Below are 21,652 nucleotides of genomic sequence, written 5' to 3'. Positions count from 1 at the left end.
ATCAGTTGTGCCTGAGAGTCCATGTCATCCCAACCCCAATTGTAGACGTAAAACTTATTTATTTAATATTAATCCTACCAGTTCGGCTTCTATAGATCAATAAATAAAAGTTGAATTATAACTCGAGGTTTAAGCAACTCAGCCTATTTTCTAATAATCCTTGAACTGGTGCCTGTAAATGGAATTAAAAAAAAAAAAAAAAAAAAAAAAATTACAGTCAATTCACAGAACCAAGCTTTTCTTTAAACAAATTTTTTTTTTAAAAAACCCAACAAAAAACAAAAATAAAACAAAACTTTAAACTGACCACTTTGCAAAAGAGAAAAAGGCTGGCCCCAAAATGCTGATGCAAAGAGAATACAATTTTTGAGAATACAATTTACATAAAAGAGAGCAAGCCAACCAAAATAATAAAAAAGAACCAAACAAAACGAAACCAAACCAAAGACACCAAAAACGCAAAACCAAAACCCAAACAACAAAAAATAACAGAGCCAGTATGACCAACAAGCATGGCAAATGCGAGTCATGCATACCTTTTTTACCTTCAGATTTTTTAGAGTAAAGATGCGAACTGTATAATGGGCACGTGGTACCGTATTGGTCAGCTTGACCTGAATGTTGCCATAACTTTCTTGGCCGTCATTAGGCCAGTATTGATCACATTTTCTCTGTGATTGGAAAAAAAAAAAAAAGAAAAGAAAAAAAGGGAACAATTATACCTGATTAGGGAAAATATTCTGATGTTATGGCATTACAAGAGTGACTATTACAGTAATAATAATCATAATAATAACAACAATAATAGTAATAATAATAATAATAATAATAATAATAATAATAATAATAATAATAATAATAATAATAATAATAATAATAATAGTAATAATAATAATAATAATAATAATAATAATAATAATAATAATAATAATAATAATAATAATAATAACATTGTTCGTAAAGTCAATGTTACATTCTTATTGAGCACAGAATTACTGGCAAATCTAAATAAAAATATGAGTTCCAGTCTCTAAATACGCTGGCTTGCCCTTATCATTCCCATCATTCCCTAGTGATTCTCTACTCACAAACTGATGGCCCACATTAACGTTTTAATCGTACTTCAAACACCAAACAATACAGATGTTTCAATATTCTTACTAGATTTTTTAATTATTTGTTTTCAACGTTCCTTTGTTTATTGTTTTTGCTGACGAAAAATAATATATTAGGTTATATTTATTTATTGTTTTTCTATTTTTTTCTTTCTTTCTTTTGCTTCTCGAGGCAAATGTAAAAGACAAATTAAATTTGTAGTATACATAAAGGAAATATTTTAAATAATTTATTTTCTTCTTTTTTTTTCCTACTGAATGAATACATTATTTATTGTCAGTAAAAATACATATTATGCATAAATCGATTATACATAACAACAACTATTTAACAATGACAACAAAATATAAAAGTAATAATTTGAAAAAAAAAAAAAATAATGATGTATAATATTTTCTTAATAAAATCTGATTTAAAATCAGTAAGCCCTTAAGGATTTTCACCGATATATCAATAAAAAAAAAATACTATGCACATAAATTAAATTCTATATATTATACACAAAAATTGACATGTCTAAATGTTTCATTAAACATGAATATCAAATATACTTAAGGGAACAGAAAAAAAACTTTGATCAAGTATGAGATGCTGCCACTATTCCACAATTTTAAAAAAAAAAAAAGAGCTTTTATATATCGCGATATCCAATAAATGTGCTGAAAGCGCTTTACAAGGGGTCCCTGACCAGCAGCATATAGATAGAGACATGATGCCAGTTAGGCGATATTACATTTTTTTTCTGACAGAGACAACGCTGTTAACAGTTCAACTCATTTTACACCTGAGTACGTTGAGAGAATGTGATTAAAGAGCCTATTCCAAGGACTCAACTATGAACCGGCAGAATGACCAGGACCTTCCTATCCGAAAGTGAGTGTCATACAAACAAGACCACATAGCCGCAATGAGCACAGACGGCACTTACTCTTCCTTTTTCCATCAGGTTGGTAATCATGACGATGACAGAGGTGTTTTGTTCCCACACCATTCGCCAGAAATCTGGGAAGGTCAGCGGTAAGGGACCCTGGGTGGCGATGTAGGCTTTAGGTCTCTTGTAACCCTGGCGAAGGAAAGAAAAATATATTATGTAAATAATTATGTAAAAAGGGCCGGTGAAGAACGGAAATTGGGGAAACAGAAAAAAAAATACATTATATCAATAATTATGTAAAAATAAAAGACAAAACCAACAGCATGACTTAACATGTAGGACATCTAGGGGGGGGGGGGGGGGAAGAAAGGAAAAAAATATTATGTGCATAATTATGTAAAAAGAACTGGTGAAGGAATGAAATGGGGGGGGGGGGGGAATATTATGTCAATAATTATGTAAAAATAAACACAAAGCCAACAGCATGATTTAACATGTAGGAACATAATATGAAGCCCATAAGGTGCACATAACAGTTTGTTTACAGGGCAGTTCAAAGGCTACTTGTTTGTTTTGTTTTTAAGGGTTTTACGGCGCTTGCATCAAATTTAGGCCATATCAGCGCCAGTAAAAAGAAGAAATTGGAAGTGACAAAATATTGTAGATTTACAATCAAAGCACACAAGAAAAAGTAAGACATAGGGGAATTGGTTCAAATAGGAAACAGATATAGATACACTGAGAGCACACTATCAGAATACATAGTTTGAGATCACCTCAAAGTCTCATCCAGACATAAGCACAGGTCCCCACTAAGAGGAATACATTCAAAGGTTTACAAATTATCATATATATATATATATATATATATATATATATATATATATATATATATATATATATATATATATATATATATATATATATATATATATATATATATATATATATAACACAAAAAAGAATACAATGCATAACAGAGAGATGATTTACAAGACAAAAAATATCATCTCCCAAAGCTCTAACTATACGAGACCCCTGCCAGTCAGGGCCAGGACAAAACCAGATAATTTCATTCCAAGACAAAGACAGAAAGCATGTTGGAAAACAGATATAGGGTGATAGAAGACACAGTAAGTACCTCCCTGTCCCCAATGGGAGACATAGAAGAGTAGAATTGGAAGAGACAGCAAGGCTGAGACTGATCCCCCCATCCACCTCTCCCCCACCCCCTACTGAATAGATCTCCACCGACCGACTGACATTGCCCTACTTACATCCACATAGTTAGCATTGATGTAATCCGACTGCTTGGGTCGACCCATATCTGTCTTGAGAACAACGCGAGAGTGATCGTCTGGAATAAAACAGTTGAAGAAATTTATATGGTGCAGACCTGCTACTTGAAATGTAAAAAATGTGTGTTTTTTCAGAGGGAAGAAATAGAACCCACTATAATTAACTATACAAATTGATATTTTACCTTTAGAAGTATTAAATATGATTTCAAAACCCTGAACAGATGCTTTGCGCCACCAAAGTTTTTCTTTTTAACAGGTGATAAAACAATTTTTTTCCCGACAGAGATAACACTGTTAACAGCCAGGTACTCATTTTGCACCTGAGTATAGTGACAGAATGTGAGTAAAGAGTCATTTCCAAGGACTCAACTATGTGCGAAGCGAGGGTCGAACCCAGGACTTTCATACCCAAAAGTGAGTGTTATACCACATGGTCACTGACAATGACCTTTGGACAGTCCAGTCGTAATCATTTGTGGTTCAAGAAGAATTTTGGTGGACCTCTTTTTAAACTGCTTTTTGAACTGCTCTGCAGTCAATAACAGGAAATAGTAAATTGATAATAAATCAATTTAACCCAAAATCAAAAATGTTGCATTTGTATTTGAACACCAAACGATAATTTTTAATCATCAATAAAAAGTACGAAAATATTCTGCAATTGTTGAATAAATTTTTTATTCAACGTTTTCAAAGCAATATTCAATGATTATGTATTTATTAAGAAATGAGAGGGGTGGAATAAAACCAAGTATATGTGTCAGTGCATGACATAATCAGTCGGAAGGTGAAAATTTTGGATTAGCATTTTTTTTTTAATTTCTCAATGAATATGCTCACCAGAGCATTTTCTTATTTGAAGTAAATTGGGTGATTTTTCATGAAGATATGGTCAGATGTATGGGAAAGGTAGCCAGCAACTTTTCTCAAATTTCAACTGGACTAGCTGTAAAAAATATTTAGAAGTGAAATTAAGCTTTGATTAAGCTTTGATATTTCCCGAAGATGCACAAAAAGGATTGATTTAATCATTTATGACAAGAACTCATTTTTGATCAAAATTGACCTTCTAACTAAACTTGGCAATATCTCAGTTCAAACCTTTTCACCATCCGACTGATTATGTCATTCACTGTACCGTAGAATACTCACATGCTACAATGTTGATATATCTATTTTTCATTCTGTTGTCTGAACCGTCAGAGTTTTCACAGCTGTACTTATCCGTGTTGGACGCACGGTTAATCTCCTGAAATAAAACATTCAAATGGAATTCTTCAAGCAAAAGAAAAAAAAGGGGAAAATTAAGTGAAAAATAGAATCACGATATTGAGAAATTAAGGAGCAGGCACCGGTGTAAGATAAAGAACTGAAAATGTATGTATGAAAGGTGCGTGCCAGACAAAGCAAAAAAGAAAAATACATGAAAAAAAAACATCCCAAAAAATCAGTCGACCTTGACTGGGGAGGTCGAGGTCGACTGATTTTTTGGGATGTTTTTTTTTTTCTTGTATTTTTCTTTCTTGCTTTGTCTAGCACCTTTCATACACACTTGTTCAGTTTTTATAAACATGATATGGTACAGCCCACAAAAAAATTTAACATTTTAAAAACTTCTCCCTGCTCAGAGAATTTTCCAAATGATTTTATTTCTTTAACAAAAATTCTTTTCCCTAAAATAATCTTATTTTGAACATTAGAAAGGAAAAAAAAATATTGAGTTTTATATAGAGCAAAATCAACTAAATGTGCTCAAAGCGCTTTACAAGGGGTCCATGGCCAACAGCAACACATAACACGTAGGACGGGACATGATGCCTGTAGGTAAGATTACAATTTTTTTGAAATAGACAATCCTGTTATCGGCCAGGTACTCATTTTACATTTGAGTACAGTGAGAGAATGTGAGTAAAGAGCCTTTTCCAAGGCTCAACTATGCACAGAGCGAGGCTCAATCCCAGGACTTTCCGATCTGAAAGCGAGTGTCATACCGCTAAACCACATAGCCGCACTAAACAATTTTATTTTCACTCAATGAAATTGAATCTATATACAAAGTGTTGAGCTATATATAGACAATGTCATACGTCAAATTCCTGAGCAAAGGCGATGTCACTGTCCATATGCATCAGATCTACGTGGGAGATGAAGTCGTTGATGGGAATGTCTGGATACTGTTTCTCCTCTGGAATGAAGGAAGGACCACAAAGTACTGATTGTCACTAGTGATAACTAATATGGAAGTTATAAGACAATGATGATGATGATGGTGATGGTGGTGGTGATGAAGATGGTTATGGGGTGATGATTGAGCTGACGATGATGATGATAATGATGATGGTGATAAGAATGACAACTATGATGCTGCTGATGCTGATGACGATGCTGCTGCTGCTGCTGATGATGATGATGACGACGACAAGAATGACAATGATGATAATGGGATGAATAAAGGGAATTTTATTCAAAATGATGGTGACGACTATGATTATATAAAAATTTCAATGATCACAGACAAAAATGCAACAGTTTGGGTGGAAAAAAAATAATTTTACTTTTAAAGTGGAAAATTTAAAAAAGTCTCACCGCTGGGTTCTTCCACAGTGATATTTGTCTGAGGGACAGAGTTGCCATTGCTTGGAACAGCCAGGTACACGAATGCTGCTTGATAACACCTTCGACATTTATGGGACCTGATAATGGAATAAAACCACAACAAAAAAATGAGCGATCCATTTTTATTTTTCATTTAATTTTTATGTGAGGATTACCACAATATCATCGTTTAAGACAAACTATTAAGATATGCTATCTAACAGAAAATCGAATAAAAAAAAAAAAGAAAGAAAAAAAAGAAAAGCAAAGAAAAATTCAGTGACGGTTATCCAAGCCAGGCCAGGCCTGCCAACCCTTCACATTTCAAAAAGTGGAATCAGAACATCAGAAAATATGAAATTGAGACAAGAAATAGGAAACAGGCGCCCTGTCTCGTTCTATATGTTACATATTGCTGTTGGTCGGGGACTCTTTGTAAAGCGCTTTGAGCATGTTTAGTGGATATTGCTCTATATAAAAGCTCAATTTTTTTTACAATGCAATTAAGATGCCATGTTTTACATCTCTACAATGACCTCGAAATACACTGGTTATTTGGAATCAACACAGATTCAAATTAAAACTGAAACCAACTTAAGACAGTCACTCGGACATCAATTTTGCTACCTCTCCGATTGTAAAGCAGAGCTCACCTTCCTTGACAAATAAATCAATACTAGTTTTTGATCATTTATTACATGAAACATGAAACAGGGGCACAATCTATAGTCCTTCCGAGCCATTCGGCCCGTGGAGCCGGAGTTTATCCTGGTTTCTGTAGCGTGAAAAGGGCAATAGCAATTGCTTGCTATCCTTTGGATAGGATGCTAGTCTATCGCAAAGTGCTTTCCACCAAATCTAACAGACTCAGCTTCTCCTCATACACACTGCTGGGTGGACAGGGGAGGGGGGGAGGGGGGGAGTGAAGGCAGGTCAGAAAAAAAATCTCAACTGAAATTGGGATTGATCTCGGCCTATCTGCGTGTGAAGCTAGTGCTCTACCAACCAAGCTATCGGGGAAACAAAGGTACAAAAGTACACAGTACAAAAGGTGTAATGACCTGTATCCTACGAAGACAGCGATGGTGATGATAATCACAATAATTAGACCAACAAGGACTACAATCACAGCTGGGTGCAACGAACCGTCATCAGATCCATTTCCAAGACCACCTTTCTTCGGTTCTGAAAAAAAAAAAAAAAAAAATTAGTTTGATATGTATATCCATAAAGAAAAAGAAATTTCATACTCAATAATAACAAATCTTACAGTAAATCACTGACTGACTGTTCTTGTAATATTTTCATTTGTAATATTTAAATCATTTGTAATATTTGTCACCATTTGTAATATTTGACAACAGTTGTAATATTTGAAATCATTTGTAACATTTGACATCATTAGTAATATTTGAAATCACTCATAATATTTCATAACTTGTAACATTTGCCATCATTTGTAACATTTGACATCATTTGTAGCATTTGAACTCATTCATAACATTTGACATCATTTGTAATATTTGAAATCATCCGTAATATTTCACATCGTTTGTAACATTTGACATCATGTGTAATATTTGATATCATTTGTAACATTTGATATCATTTGTAACATTTGACTTCCATACTGCTCAAATCTTTATCGTAGTTGCCAACTTTTCAAAGAACTAAACCTCAGGACACCTTAATGCCTGCTACCAACATGACCCAAAATGTCAGTAAGTTTAGAGTTTTATAAAATAAAATAATCTGGATTGAAATTGTTTAGTTATGGCAAATCAGTCCCTAAAGTAGCTACACATCAAACTTTGTTGAACTTTTCTATGGCGCAATATCCACTAAATGTGCACAAAGGGCTTTACAGAGAAAAGGGGTCCCACGCCAACAGAGACACTCAACATGTAGGATGAGACACGACACATGTTAGGCAATATTACAATTTTTTTTTCTCCCCCCGACGGAGACAAAGCCGTTAATGGCCAGGTATTCCATTTACACAGTACAGTGAGAGAATGTTAGTAAAGAGCCTTTGCCAAGGACTCAACTATGCACTGCTCAGAGCGGGACTCAAACCCAGGACCTTCCAATCTGAAGGCGAGTGTCATACCACTAGACCAAAGAGTTGCATCTTGTCCTATATAAGATCCAAATCTTAAATATCCGGCCTTGTCATCAAACCTTTTTTTACTGGCGCTGATATGACCTAAATGTGTTGCATGCGCCGTAAAACCCTTAAAAACAAACAAAAACTAAAACAAACTTTTTTTTCTCTCTTTTCCTCCATATTGCCAAACTCTTAAAATCAATTTTCAAATATTGAGTTAAACAAACTGAACTAATGATATTTAATTAGAATTTTAAAAATTGGAATTAAAAGAAGAAATGGTATACTGATTTCATGCAGATTGTTAAACAATGAAAATGGGGGAATTCTATGATAGTCAATATATAATTGGTAACTCCTTGGTTCCTAACCACACCAAACTTCATTCTTTCAATCTATACGATTATGAAATTGAAAGAAAGTGACACTTTAAAATAGCTTATTTTGAAATTCACAAATAACTGAAATTCTTATAAACTCACTCAATCCAAGTTTTTTGCTACTTTTGAAATTGGAAAAAATGTATTAAAAATGAGCATGTACCAAGATAGTTTAATTCAACTACCATTAACATGCACAAAATATAAAACATTAGCTTTCATACTGCGCCTATAATTTGTATTTTAAAAATGTAATAAATAGGCATGGGGTAAAAGTAACCCAGGTAGGTAAACTACGGATATAGTCGGTGTTAGGCTTGAGTAAGTTAATATGTTGATGATCATTTGGATGAAGCATTGCCTATTAAATAATCATCTTAATAAGTTGTTGGCTTAAAAAGGGTTTTTGAGCTCAAATGTTTCATATTAAGTAACTTTATTCTTTTTGGAAACTGTTATGTATTCATTTTTGTTCATGCATTTGGTCCCCTTCCAATCATTGAGAGCAGGACAAACATATCACAGTTATTAAAAATAGCAGCCAGATTTTGAATAAGTAAAAAAATATTACCTTTATTGTTATAAGCGTCCACTATGGAGATAACGTTCCCATAATCTGTAGTGGTGGTTGTGGTAGTGAGGAAATGGGAAGGAGGTCACCAGTGATAATGTAGAGGAGGTAGAAGCCGGGAGGGAAAGTGGGGTGGAATGGATCAATAAATGATTATAATGGTGGACACTATATAATAATAACTTTGATGATGAAGACGATGATGATGATGATGAATGAGATTGGTGATGATGATGATGATGATGATGATGATGATGATGATGATGATGATGATGATGAATGAGATTGGTGATGATGATGATGATGATGATGATGAATGAGATTGGTGATGATGATGATGATGATGATGATGAATGAGATTGGTGATGATGATGATGATGATGATGATGATGATGAATGAGATTGGTGATGATGATGATGATGATGATGATGAATGAGATTGGTGATGATGATGATGATGATGATGAATGGATGGATGAGATGAGATTGGTGATGAATGAGTGTATGATGATGATGATGATGAATGAGATTGGTGATGATGATGATGATGATGATGATGATGATGAATGAGATTGGTGATGATGATGATGATGATGAATGAGATTGGTGATGATGATGATGATGATGATGATGATGATGATGATGAATGAGATTGGTGATGATGATGATGATGATGAATGAGATTGGTGATGATGATGATGATGATGAGCAGCGTGGCTCAGTGGTTTATTCCCAGTCTTCCCTTGGAATAGACCCTCGAGACAAATTTCCCCTTTGGGATGAATAACGGGATTTTTCAAAAAACATTTTTTTTTTTTTATGATAACAAAGATGATGATTTATAAAAAGTCATCTATATAAGTATAAGTTACAGACAATTATCAACCAATAGCAAATGCTCAGCAAATTTTCAGGACCACAGGAATTATTGGTTTGTGAATAGGAAAACAAATACATGAAATCAGAAATCCAAGATAAAGGTTTCAGATAAAGAAAGATAACAACAGAAAACAAATAAAAAGAAAGAAGAAAAAGAAAGGGGGTGGTGCAGGGAGATGTAAAAATAACAAACCCAAATAATAAAACGAAATTTCATTGACTTTTCAAAGTCAACAAATATATATAGTCATTTACAATAGAGACTAGACAGTTTGATTCCGCTAATAGCTCGATGCTGGGTGGAAGAAATGCAATGACATAAAATATATTCAGAAATTAGACAAAACTATCTTTCTTTTGGTGTATAATTTATTGAATTTATGATAACTATTAAAAAGTCGCAGATAACTAAAACCAATCATTCAAAATATCGATTTTGCAAAATGAGCACAAAACTGAAAGCACACGGCTGGGATTGAACATCTCTGGACAAACGATTGGTTAGCAGCTCAATGAGCATGGCTTAAAATGGTACAAACCCGTAATTCGACAAAAGTTGAGCACTTTGCACAAAGTTGCTTGACTGATATGTGCGCGTGAACACTAGGACTGAGATCAGAATATTTGGGATGGTGTTTTGTTGAAAACCTTATCGCTTTTTGAAGTTGATTCCAGAGACATGCTATCGAGGTCAAGGTGAACGTTTTATTGACGAAGAAACAAATAGAAGGTACGGATTTGTATTTGTGTGGGGAGGGATTATTGGTGGCAGAGAAACTGAGCTAATACATATCAACCTAAAAGCAACTCAGACTCAGACCTATACATCAGCGATTTTCTTGAACCAACCGCCTTCCCATTTGTTCAGAATCCGAATAATAAAGTGGTAATATTCCAGCATGATAAAACGCCAGCTTTATTGAAAGATTCAAATGTACGGGTGAGGAATCTGTGGCCAGCTGAATCCCATTGTACACATTATGTGGGATTATGAAAAGAAAACTTAAAAAAAAACAAAAAAAACAAGAACACAGTACAAACTGTGATAAACTGTTTGACAGATGAAGTACGATTTGGATTGTTTTTTTGTTTGTTTTTGTTTTTTAAAGGGATTTACGGCGCTTGCAACACATTTAGGTCATATCAGCGCTAGGAGAAAAGAAGAAAATTGGATAGTAAAGGCATTCTAGATGTACAATTAAAAGGACTTGAGGTAAAAGTAAGAATGGGGAAATGGTACAAATAGGGAACAGATGTAGATTCCAAGAGCACACTATCGGTGTATCAGCTTTGAGATTACCTAAAAGTCTCATCCAGATACCAGCAAAAGATCCCACTAAAGAGGAATATACTCAAATGTTTACAAATCATATGTTAAAATAAAAAATAACAGTACATAACAGACAGATGATTAACAATGTAAAAATACCATCTCCCAAAAACTATAACTATACGTTCCACTGTTTCTCTCCCAGCCAAGGACTCTGGCCAGGGTCAGGACAAAAACTAAGTAATCTCATTCCAAGACAAAGATAAAAATCAATTGGAATACAGATACAGGGAGGATGGAAGACAGAAAGTAAATCACATGCAGAGTTGTCTTCTTGAGTCAAATGTGAGCAAAATGATCAATGGTCACACCAGTCTTATGGTTACTAATAGCCGTTGGTCATGCTAAAAATGGTAGGTGATAAGTTTTAGTTTGTTGTTGGTTTTTGTTTTGTTTTGTTTTGTTTTTTTTCAGTTTGTTATTGACAGACAGAATAGAAGGAGGTGAAAGGAGTAAACAAGGCGTGAAGGGGGAACTCAAGCCAAATAGGTCTGGAAAAAATAACAACAAAAACTAACTTTATCAGACAAAGCTTCTTGAGAGGGATTAGAGCCAGGGGCTGAATTGAAAACACTATAACATACAGATTAAATAGTTCTATATCTAGTATTGATGATGACCGTGGTAGTGGGTGATGGTCGTGATGATTAAGGATGATGATGTTGGTAACTAATAAAGTATTCTTCCATAGGGATAAATGCAAAAACCTCAAAGTGCTATACAATATCACTCAACAAACCATAAACACACCCATACCTTGCCAAAAGACACATACAACAGTCGCATACACTATGTAAATGTTACAAAATGAAATAAAAAAGTGACATTCAACAAAATGAGAACTAGAAATAAAACAAATTTTTAACTCAGCAAGCAGAAAACACTTTTGATAAAAATTTCTGGAAAAGAGAAGTTTTCAGCTTTTTCTTAAAATCTTCGATGCTGCTCGTGAGCCATACTAACAAAGGAAGCGAATTCCAAATGGAAGGTGCTGCTTTATAGAAACATCTATTGCTGAAATTAGTAAGCCATGTTTTTAAAAACTTTTAGTACCTGGATCTCTGATGACCTAAGTTGACGAATTGGGGAGTACAAATTCTTGAAAAAATCTTGGAGATTGGGAATTTAGTGCATTGAAACAAAAAAGGGCAATTTTTCTATTTCATTCTGGCTCGAAGGGACAGCCAGCATTGTGTTCTGAGCATAGTTTTTAGGCTTGTTTTCTCATGTCGACTAATGCCCAGAACCATTCTGGCAGATATTTTATGAACCGTTTGGAGTTTGACAACTTTCTTGTCAGGAAGGCCCATCAACAGCAAATTCAAATAATCGGGGCGTGAAAGAATGAGAGCACAGACTGCTTTAAGCTGGTTGGATGGGAGCGACTGTTTCATTCATTGCAATCTATTTAATTCAAAATTCATGCTCCTCACCATCTGGTTATCTGGTGTTCCAGACTTTAATCCAGTACAAAACCAAAATTTTTTTTGCTCTATCTGTCAGGGAGTCGTGGCTGTTTAAAATACACACACTATGTATATCAGTCTTCCTGACATTAGAGGGTGTACCACATAATAAAATTTGTTTTTTTCTTCATCAAGTTTTAGTCTATGACTCTTCATCCAATGCCCTATGGACTCGCAAAACATGAATGCTAGACGGGATGACAGACGATTCAGCTGCGTATCATCATTGGCATGTGTCCAAGGGACAAAGTGTACAAAGTATAGAGTACTGGACCAATGACCGAGCCTTGTGGGACACCAAGGTTCAATGGTAAATCAATTGACTGCTTGCTATCAATCAAGACAGATTGTGTTCTATTACTTAGATACAATTTAAACCATTGAAGGATGGTGTCACCGATTCCAAATTTTCAAAAAGACTATTACACAGAATGGTGTGATCTATTGTGTCAAAAGCTGTGGACAGGTCAAGTAAAGTAAGTATGGAGACTTCTCTATCATTGATAATTTTTAGTAAAGCAATTGCAGTACTGTGATACTCGCTAGGAGCAGACTGATATATTTCAATGAAATTGTTAGACAAAAGGTGTGATTTTAATTGCATAACTTAAAAAGTAAGATTTGAAGAAAATGTAACCTTGAGTCATCTGACTCCCTGACATTTGATAGATAACATTGAGGTAAATAATTCTTGTAACCAGTTTGTGTGGGAGATAGACTTCAGACAAGTCAAGAAATTTGAGAATAAAATTATGAAGCAATGCAAACAAACCACTTAAATATATCAAACAACAATCAATTGTTAAAATATAAAGTGTGGGAAGCATGAAAAATGCCCAAAAAACAATATGAAAAACAGAAATTCTAAAATTTCAAGTAGGCAGAACTGAAAATATAAGCGGAAATCCGAAAGCATTGTTATATTGACAAACAATACCTTTCTTCTTAGTACTCATTGGAAGCCGCGATACTGAGAGGTGTATAGGAGGGGGGGAAATCATATGAAATACAACTGTCACTGCTTGAGGCGCGAAGACATGAATAACAATGATAAAAATTGAATTGAAGACAGATGATATAGAGGTTTCGAGTTACCCCTTTGTCGACAAAAAAATGATGAATGAATACTAAAGAACAAATAAGAAATGAGAGGATGTTAAGGTCTTAAAAAAAAAAGAACGCCATCCTCTCATTTTTCATTAGTCTTTCATTCATATTGTTTTGTTGACAAAGGTGGAAACCCGAAAAATCCATATCTTCTGTCTTCGTCAACAGAATTAAAGCTTCATTATTGTTGTTTAAATGAAATGAGATTGAATATGAAGCAAAAACAAAATTAAATATTGATGGAATACATTTGTTAACCTGATTCAGTCCCTTCATCAGTGGCTGAGTAAAAATTGCAATTGCTAAGGCTGCAAACTGAGTGCTTTCATTTTCCTCTCTGGTCCATCTGGCCCTTCATTTGATCTTTCCTTTCAGCTGGTCTCTTGTTTTATCAAAGCAATATGAATGCAACTCGTTTTTAGTAACAGAACCGAAAGGAACCGAACACGAATGTTCTATTTCAGAATAAAAATTTCTTTCAGTTTCCAACCTTTACCGATGTTCCATGTCAGAACATCGGTAAAGGTTGGAAACTGAAAAAAATTTCCAACCAACAAAGAGAAATAACACAGAGTTTCTTTGTCATTGTTTTACAACACCTCTGGATGATCAGTTCTCAATAAATAAATGTTTGAATAGTAATATAAACGTTTTAGGTTACACATAGTTTTGTTTGCTGGCATGTTCCATGTGTTTGTTGTGAGTAAATTACAGAAATGTACAGCATCTATGACCAACCGGTTATTCATGAACAGGAGACGAAAATGAAGGTACTCAGTTTCCAGCCTTAATGCTGAATGAAAATAATTAATTAAGCACCCTTTTTGCATTCTGTTGGAAATACATTTGCCAACGAATTTATTATAAACCAAAATGAGATATTGAGGGAATGTGTTTGCCGACCCCATTCAGTCCCTTTATCAGCGACTGAATAAAAATTGCAAGGGCTTACAAATACAAAACTGGCATTTCATTTGATCTTTGTGGCCTGTTGTTTTATATGTAGTATGTAAGATTTGTGATTCAACATCACGCAACCATTATGAGTTGGATTAAATAACGGGTAGGAAGGAGGACAAAAATATCATTTTATAGCTCTAGTCCTCGACCTAATGGGCCAAAAACAAAAAGAACTTCTTTTGACTGTGAAGTACAAAAAGCTGTCATATTTTGGACATATGCGAAGACATGATAGTCTCGAAAAAAGGATAATGGAGGGAAGAATTGAAGGAAAGAGAGGCAGAGGAAGACAAAGGAAATCCTGGACAGATGGCATCAAGGAAGCTACAGGACGGCGCATGGCAGACTGTAACGAGGCTGCAATGGACCGTGAAGGATGGAAGGCCATGACATCCAACCTCTGGAAAGAGATGGAACCCGGGTAAGGTAAGTAAGTAAGTCATTAATTTATAGCTCCAGATCCATCCAGTGGCTAATTGCATCATTCATCACCTTGAAGAGCTTGCAATTTGCCTTAACCAAAAAAAAAAAAAAAAAAAGTAAAACTTTTAAAAATTTCAAATGAAGTGTTTAGAGTGCAAGACAAAAACACATCACAGTTATTAAAAAACGCACCCTTATTAGAAGCGTCAACTGTGGAGATAATGTTCCCATAATCTGTAGTGTTGGTTGTGGTAGTGAGGAAATGGGAAGGAGGTCACCAGTGATAATGAAGAGGAGGTAGAAGCCGGGAGGGAAAGTGGGGTGGAATAGATCAATAAATGATTATTAAGTCATCTATATTGTATAACGCATAGACAATTATCAACCAATAGCAAACAAATACATGAAATCAGATATGTGAGAAAATTTATCTGAGGTTTCAGATAAAGACAGACAACAACAACCAAAAACGAAAAAAAAAGGGGTGGTGCAGGGAGATGTTTTGTTAGCTTTTAGGGATTCAATAAGTTCTAGAATTACAATTAAAGGACCCAAGAAAAGTGAGACAAAGGGGAATTTGTTTAAAAAGGGGACATATGTAGATTCTAAGAGCATACTATCAGTGTACTTAGTTTGAGATTACCTAAATGTTTCACCCAGACACAAGCAAAGCTCCCCACTAAAAGGAATACATTCAAATGTTTACAAATCATGTGTTAAACATTAAAAATAACAGTAAATTACAGAGAGATGATTTACAAGGGAAAAAAACATCATCTCCCAAAATGATAACAATACATTCGACTGTTTCTCTCCCAGCCAAGGACTCTGGTCAGGGTCAGGACAAAACTAAGTAATCTCATTCCAAGACAAAGATAGAAAGCAATTGGAAAACAGATACAGGGGGATAGAAGACAGCAAGTAAATCACATGTGGTGTTTGTTGTCTTCTTGAGTCAAATGTGAGCAAACCAATCAATGGTCATAACAGTCTACTGGTTAATAATAGCCGTTGACAAAAACAGGTCAAGCTAAATATGGTAGGTGATACGTTTTAGTTTGTTGTTGGTTTTTTTTTTTTTTTTTTTTTTTTTTCAATTTATTATTGGGGAGACAGAATGGAAGGAGGTGAAAGGAGTAAACAAGGCGTGAAGGGGGAACTCAAGCCAAATGGGTCTGGAAAAAATAACAACAAAAACTAACTTTATCAGACAAAGCTTCTTGAGAGCAATTAGAGCAAGGGGCTGAATTGAAAACATTATAACATACAGATTAAATAGTTCTATATCTAGTATTGAGGATGACGGTGGTAGTGGGTGATGGTAGTGATGATTATGGATGATGATAATGGTAATGATGATGATGATGATGATGATGATAAATAATAAAGTATTCTTTCATAGGGCTAAATGCAGAAACCTCAAAGTCAAAGTGCTATATACAATATCACTCAACAAACCATAAACACATCCATACCTTGTCAAAAGACACATAAAACAGTCGCATACACTAACTATGTAAGTTTTACAAAAGGAAATAAAAAAGTGACATTCAACAAATAGGAACTAAAAATAATACAAATAATAAACTCATCAAGCAGAAAACACCTTTGATAAAAATTTCTGGAAGAGATAATTTTCAGCTTTTTCTTAAAATCTTCACCGCTGCTCGTGAGCCTTACAGACAAAGAAAGCAAATTCCAAATGGAAGGTCCTGCATTATAGAAAGATCTATTGAAGAAATTAGTTAGCCATGTTTTAAAAAAAACTTTTAGTACCTGGAACTCCGATGACAGAAGCTAACGAATTGGGGAGTAGAGGACCATAAGGTCTTGGAAATCAGGAATTTAGTGCGTTAAGACAAAAAAAAAAAAGGGGGAAATTTGTATTTGATTCTGAGCATAGATTTTAGGCTTGTTTTCTCATGTTGACTAATGCTCAGAACCATTCTGGCAGCCCTGTTCTGAACCGTTTGGAGTTTGACAACTTTCTTGTCAGGAAGGCCCACCAACAGCAAATTAAAATAGTCGGGGTGTGAAAGAATGAGAGCACAGACTGCTTTAAGCTGGTTGGATGGGAGCGACTGTTTCATTCATTGCAATCTATTTAATTCAGAATTCATGGTCCTCACCATCTGATTAATCTGGTGTTCCAGACTTAAAGAGTCGTCCAGTACAAAACCAAGATTTTTTTCCCTCTATCTGCCAGGGAGTCGTGGCTGTTTAAAATACACACACTATTATACCAGTCTTCCTAACATTAGAGGGTGTACCACATAAAATTTCTGTTTTTTTCTTAACTAAGTTTTAGTCTATGACTCTGCATCCTATGGACGCGCAACACTGTTATGGGATGACAGACTTATACAACTGCATATCATATACATGTGTAATTCACTCCATGGGACTCAATGGCATGGCCAAGAGACAAAGTGTGCATAGTATAGAGTACTGGACCTAGGACTGAGCCTTGTGGGACACCAAGGTTCAATGGTAAATCAATTGACTGCTTGCCATCAATCAAGACGAATTGTGTTCTATTACTTAGATACGACTAAAACCATTGAAGGATGGTGTCACTGATTCCAAATTTTTCAAAAAGACTATGACATTGGTGTGATCTATTGTGTCAAAAGCTGTCGACAGGTCTCAAGTAAAATAAAAATGGAGACTTCTCCTCTATCAGAAGCCAGTAATAAATCATTGATAATTTTCAGTAAAGCAGTTTCAGTACTGTACCCTAGAAGCAGACTGATATATTTCAATGAAATTGTTAGACAAAAGGTGTGATTTTAACTGTTTAACTTAAAGAGTACGATTTTAAGAAAATGCAACCTTGAGTCATCTGACTCCCTGCCATTTAATAGATAACAATGGAGGTAGATAATTCTTGTAACAAGTTCGTGTGGGGGACAGGCTTCAGACACATCAAGAAATTTGAGAATAAAATTATGAAGCAATGCAAACAAACCACTTAAATCTATCAAACAACAATCAATTGTTAAAACAAAGTGAAGGTAGCAAGGAGAATACCAAAAAACATTATGATAAACAGAAAGAGAAACAGAAATTTTTAAATTTCAAGTATGCAGAACTGAAAATATAAGCAGAATTCCGATAGCATTGTTTTATTGACAAACAATACCTTTCTTCTTTGTACTCATTGGAAGCCGCGATACTGAAGGAGAGGTATATAGGAGGGGGAAAAAAATTAATGAAATGCAACTTTCACTGCTTGAGGCTTGAAGAAATGAATAACAAGGATAAAAATTTAATGGAAGGCAGATGATGCAGACATTTCGAGTTCCCCATTTGTCGACAAAAAATGATGAATGAATACTAAACAACAAATAAGAAATGAGAGGATGTTAAGGTCTTTAAAAAGAACACCATCCTCTCATTTTTCATTAGTCTTTCCTTTCATCCATATTGTTTTGTTGACAAAGGGGAAACCCGAAAAGTCCTCATCATCTGTCTTCATCAAGAGAATTGAAACTTCATTATTGTAGTTTAAATGAAATGAGATTGAATATATGAAGCAAGCTTTTTAAACAAAATTAAATATTGATGGAATGCGTTTGCTAACCTGATTCAGTCCCCTTTATCAGTGACTGAGTACAAATTGCAAGGGCTAACACATAAAAACCTGGCATTTTCATCTCATCTTTGTGGCCTGTTGTTTTATATATGTAGTATGTAAGATTTGTGCTTCGACATCACGCAAACCGTTAAGAGTTGGATTAAAATAACGGGTGGGAAAGAGGACATGAGTATAATTTTTATAGCTCTAGACGTTAATTCACAGCTCCAAATCGATCCAGTGGTTGAAAAAAAAAAAAAATGCATCATTCATCACCTTGCACAGCTTTCAATTTGCCTTAACCAAAAAAAAAATGCATCATTCATCACCTTGCACAGCTTTCAATTTGCCTTAACCAAAAAAAAAATGCATCATTCATCACCTTGCACAGCTTTCAATTTGCCTTAACCAAAAAAAAAATGCATCATTCATCACCTTGCACAGCTTTCAATTTGCCTTAACCAAAAAAAAAAATGCATCATTCATCACCTTGCACAGCTTTCAATTTGCCTTAACCAAAAAAAAAAAATGCATCATTCATCACCTTGCACAGCTTTCAATTTGCCTTAACCAAAAAAAAAAAATGCATCATTCATCACCTTGCACAGCTTTCAATTTGCCTTAACCAAAAAAAAAATGCATCATTCATCACCTTGCACAGCATTCAATTTGCCTTAACCAAAAAAAAAAAAATGCATCATTCATCACCTTGCACAGCTTTCAATTTGCCTTAACCAAAAAAAAAAATGCATCATTCATCACCTTGCACAGCTTTCAATTTGCCTTAACCAAAAAAAAAATGCATCATTCATCACCTTGCACAGCTTTCAATTTGCCTTAACCAAAAAAAAAAATGCATCATTCATCACCTTGCACAGCTTTCAATTTGCCTTAACCAAAAAAAAAAATGCATCATTCATCACCTTGCACAGCTTTCAATTTGCCTTAACCAAAAAAAAAATGCATCATTCATCACCTTGCACAGCTTTCAATTTGCCTTAACCAAAAAAAAAAATGCATCATTCATCACCTTGCACAGCTTTCAATTTGCCTTAACCAAAAAAAAAAATGCATCATTCATCACCTTGCACAGCTTTCAATTTGCCTTAACCAAAAAAAAAATGCATATCATCACTTGAAGCTTCAATTTGCTTAACAAAAAAAAATGCATCATTCATCACCTTGCACAGCTTTCAATTTGCCTTAACCAAAAAAAAAAATGCATCATTCATCACCTTGCACAGCTTTCAATTTGCCTTAACCAAAAAAAAAAATGCATCATTCATCACCTTGCACAGCTTTCAATTGCCTTAACCAAAAAAAAAATGCATCATTCATCACCTTGCACAGCTTTCAATTTGCCTTAACCAAAAAAAAAAATGCATCATTCATCACCTTGCACAGCTTTCAATTTGCCTTAACCAAAAAAAAAATGCATCATTCATCACCTTGCACAGCTTTCAATTTGCCTTAACCAAAAAAAAAATGCATCATTCATCACCTTGCACAGCTTTCAATTTGCCTTAACCAAAAAAAAAATGCATCATTCATCACCTTGCACAGCTTTCAATTTGCCTTAACCAAAAAAAAATGCATCATTCATCACCTTGCACAGCTTTCAATTTGCCTTAACCAAAAAAAAAAATGCATCATTCATCACCTTGCACAGCTTTCAATTTGCCTTAACCAAAAAAAAAATGCATCATTCATCACCTTGCACAGCTTTCAATTTGCCTTAACCAAAAAAAAAATGCATCATTCATCACCTTGCACAGCTTTCAATTTGCCTTAACCAAAAAAAAAATGCATCATTCATCACCTTGCACAGCTTTCAATTTGCCTTAACCAAAAAAAAAATGCATCATTCATCACCTTGCACAGCTTTCAATTTGCCTTAACCAAAAAAAAAATGCATCATTCATCACCTTGCACAGCTTTCAATTTGCCTTAACCAAAAAAAAAATGCATCATTCATCACCTTGCACAGCTTTCAATTTGCCTTAACCAAAAAAAAAATGCATCATTCATCACCTTGCACAGCTTTCAATTTGCCTTAACCAAAAAAAAAAATGCATCATTCATCACCTTGCACAGCTTTCAATTTGCCTTAACCAAAAAAAAAATGCATCATTCATCACCTTGCACAGCTTTCAATTTGCCTTAACCAAAAAAAAAATGCATCATTCATCACCTTGCACAGCTTTCAATTTGCCTTAACCAAAAAAAAAATGCATCATTCATCACCTTGCACAGCTTTCAATTTGCCTTAACCAAAAAAAAAATGCATCATTCATCACCTTGCACAGCTTTCAATTTGCCTTAACCAAAAAAAAAATGCATCATTCATCACCTTGCACAGCTTTCAATTTGCCTTAACCAAAAAAAAAAATGCATCATTCATCACCTTGCACAGCTTTCAATTTGCCTTAACCAAAAAAAAAATGCATCATTCATCACCTTGCACAGCTTTCAATTTGCCTTAACCAAAAAAAAAATGCATCATTCATCACCTTGCACAGCTTTCAATTTGCCTTAACCAAAAAAAAAATGCATCATTCATCACTTGCACAGCTTCAATTGCTTAACAAAAAATGCATCATTTACTACAGTTCATTTGCCTTAACCAAAAAAAAAATGCATCATTCATCACCTTGCACAGCTTTCAATTTGCCTTAACCAAAAAAAAAATGCATCATTCATCACCTTGCACAGCTTTCAATTTGCCTTAACCAAAAAAAAAATGCATCATTCATCACCTTGCACAGCTTTCAATTTGCCTTAACCAAAAAAAAAACCCAAACTTTTTTAACATTCTATTTGAAGTGTTTTAGAGTGCAAGACAAAAAAAAAAAACACATCACAGTTATTAAAAAAAACGCACCCTTATTAGAAGCGTCAACTGTGGAGATAATGTTCCCATAATCTGTAGTGGTGGTTGTGGTAGTGAGGAAATGGGAAGGAGGTCA

The 21,652-nt window shown here is 34.5% G+C and overlaps 1 protein-coding gene across 15 annotated transcripts in view; it reads right to left on the bottom strand.

Moving 5' to 3' along the window:
* The window catches only part of LOC144975456 (putative receptor-type tyrosine-protein phosphatase mosPTP-1), a 102,144-nt gene that overhangs the window by 14,639 nt on the left and 65,853 nt on the right, over positions 1-21,652 (bottom strand). For 6 of the 15 annotated variants that reach the window (XM_078919551.1, XM_078919542.1, XM_078919543.1 and 3 more), the window contains 8 exons: positions 8,945-8,989; positions 6,948-7,071; positions 5,878-5,984; positions 5,379-5,476; positions 4,444-4,540; positions 3,268-3,347; positions 2,045-2,179; positions 537-671 (listed from right to left, as the gene is read on the bottom strand). In XM_078919551.1, coding sequence (XP_078775677.1) covers positions 537-671; positions 2,045-2,179; positions 3,268-3,347; positions 4,444-4,540; positions 5,379-5,476; positions 5,878-5,984; positions 6,948-7,071; positions 8,945-8,989 — 821 coding nt within the window. Of the gene's footprint in view, positions 1-536; positions 672-2,044; positions 2,180-3,267; positions 3,348-4,443; positions 4,541-5,378; positions 5,477-5,877; positions 5,985-6,947; positions 7,072-8,944; positions 8,990-13,556; positions 13,590-15,301; positions 15,344-18,251; positions 18,285-21,567; positions 21,610-21,652 lie in introns of all 15 variants that reach the window. The other 9 variants (XM_078919537.1, XM_078919541.1, XM_078919546.1 and 6 more) reach the window with 6 other exon arrangements.

The sequence above is a fragment of the Berghia stephanieae genome, chromosome 6, assembly GCF_034508935.2.
Source record: "Berghia stephanieae isolate SIO BIC M18660-M18661 chromosome 6, UCSD_Bste_1.3, whole genome shotgun sequence".
NCBI classification, from domain to species: Eukaryota; Metazoa; Mollusca; class Gastropoda; order Nudibranchia; family Aeolidiidae; genus Berghia; species Berghia stephanieae.
This window is presented reverse-complemented; position numbering and strand designations above follow the sequence as displayed.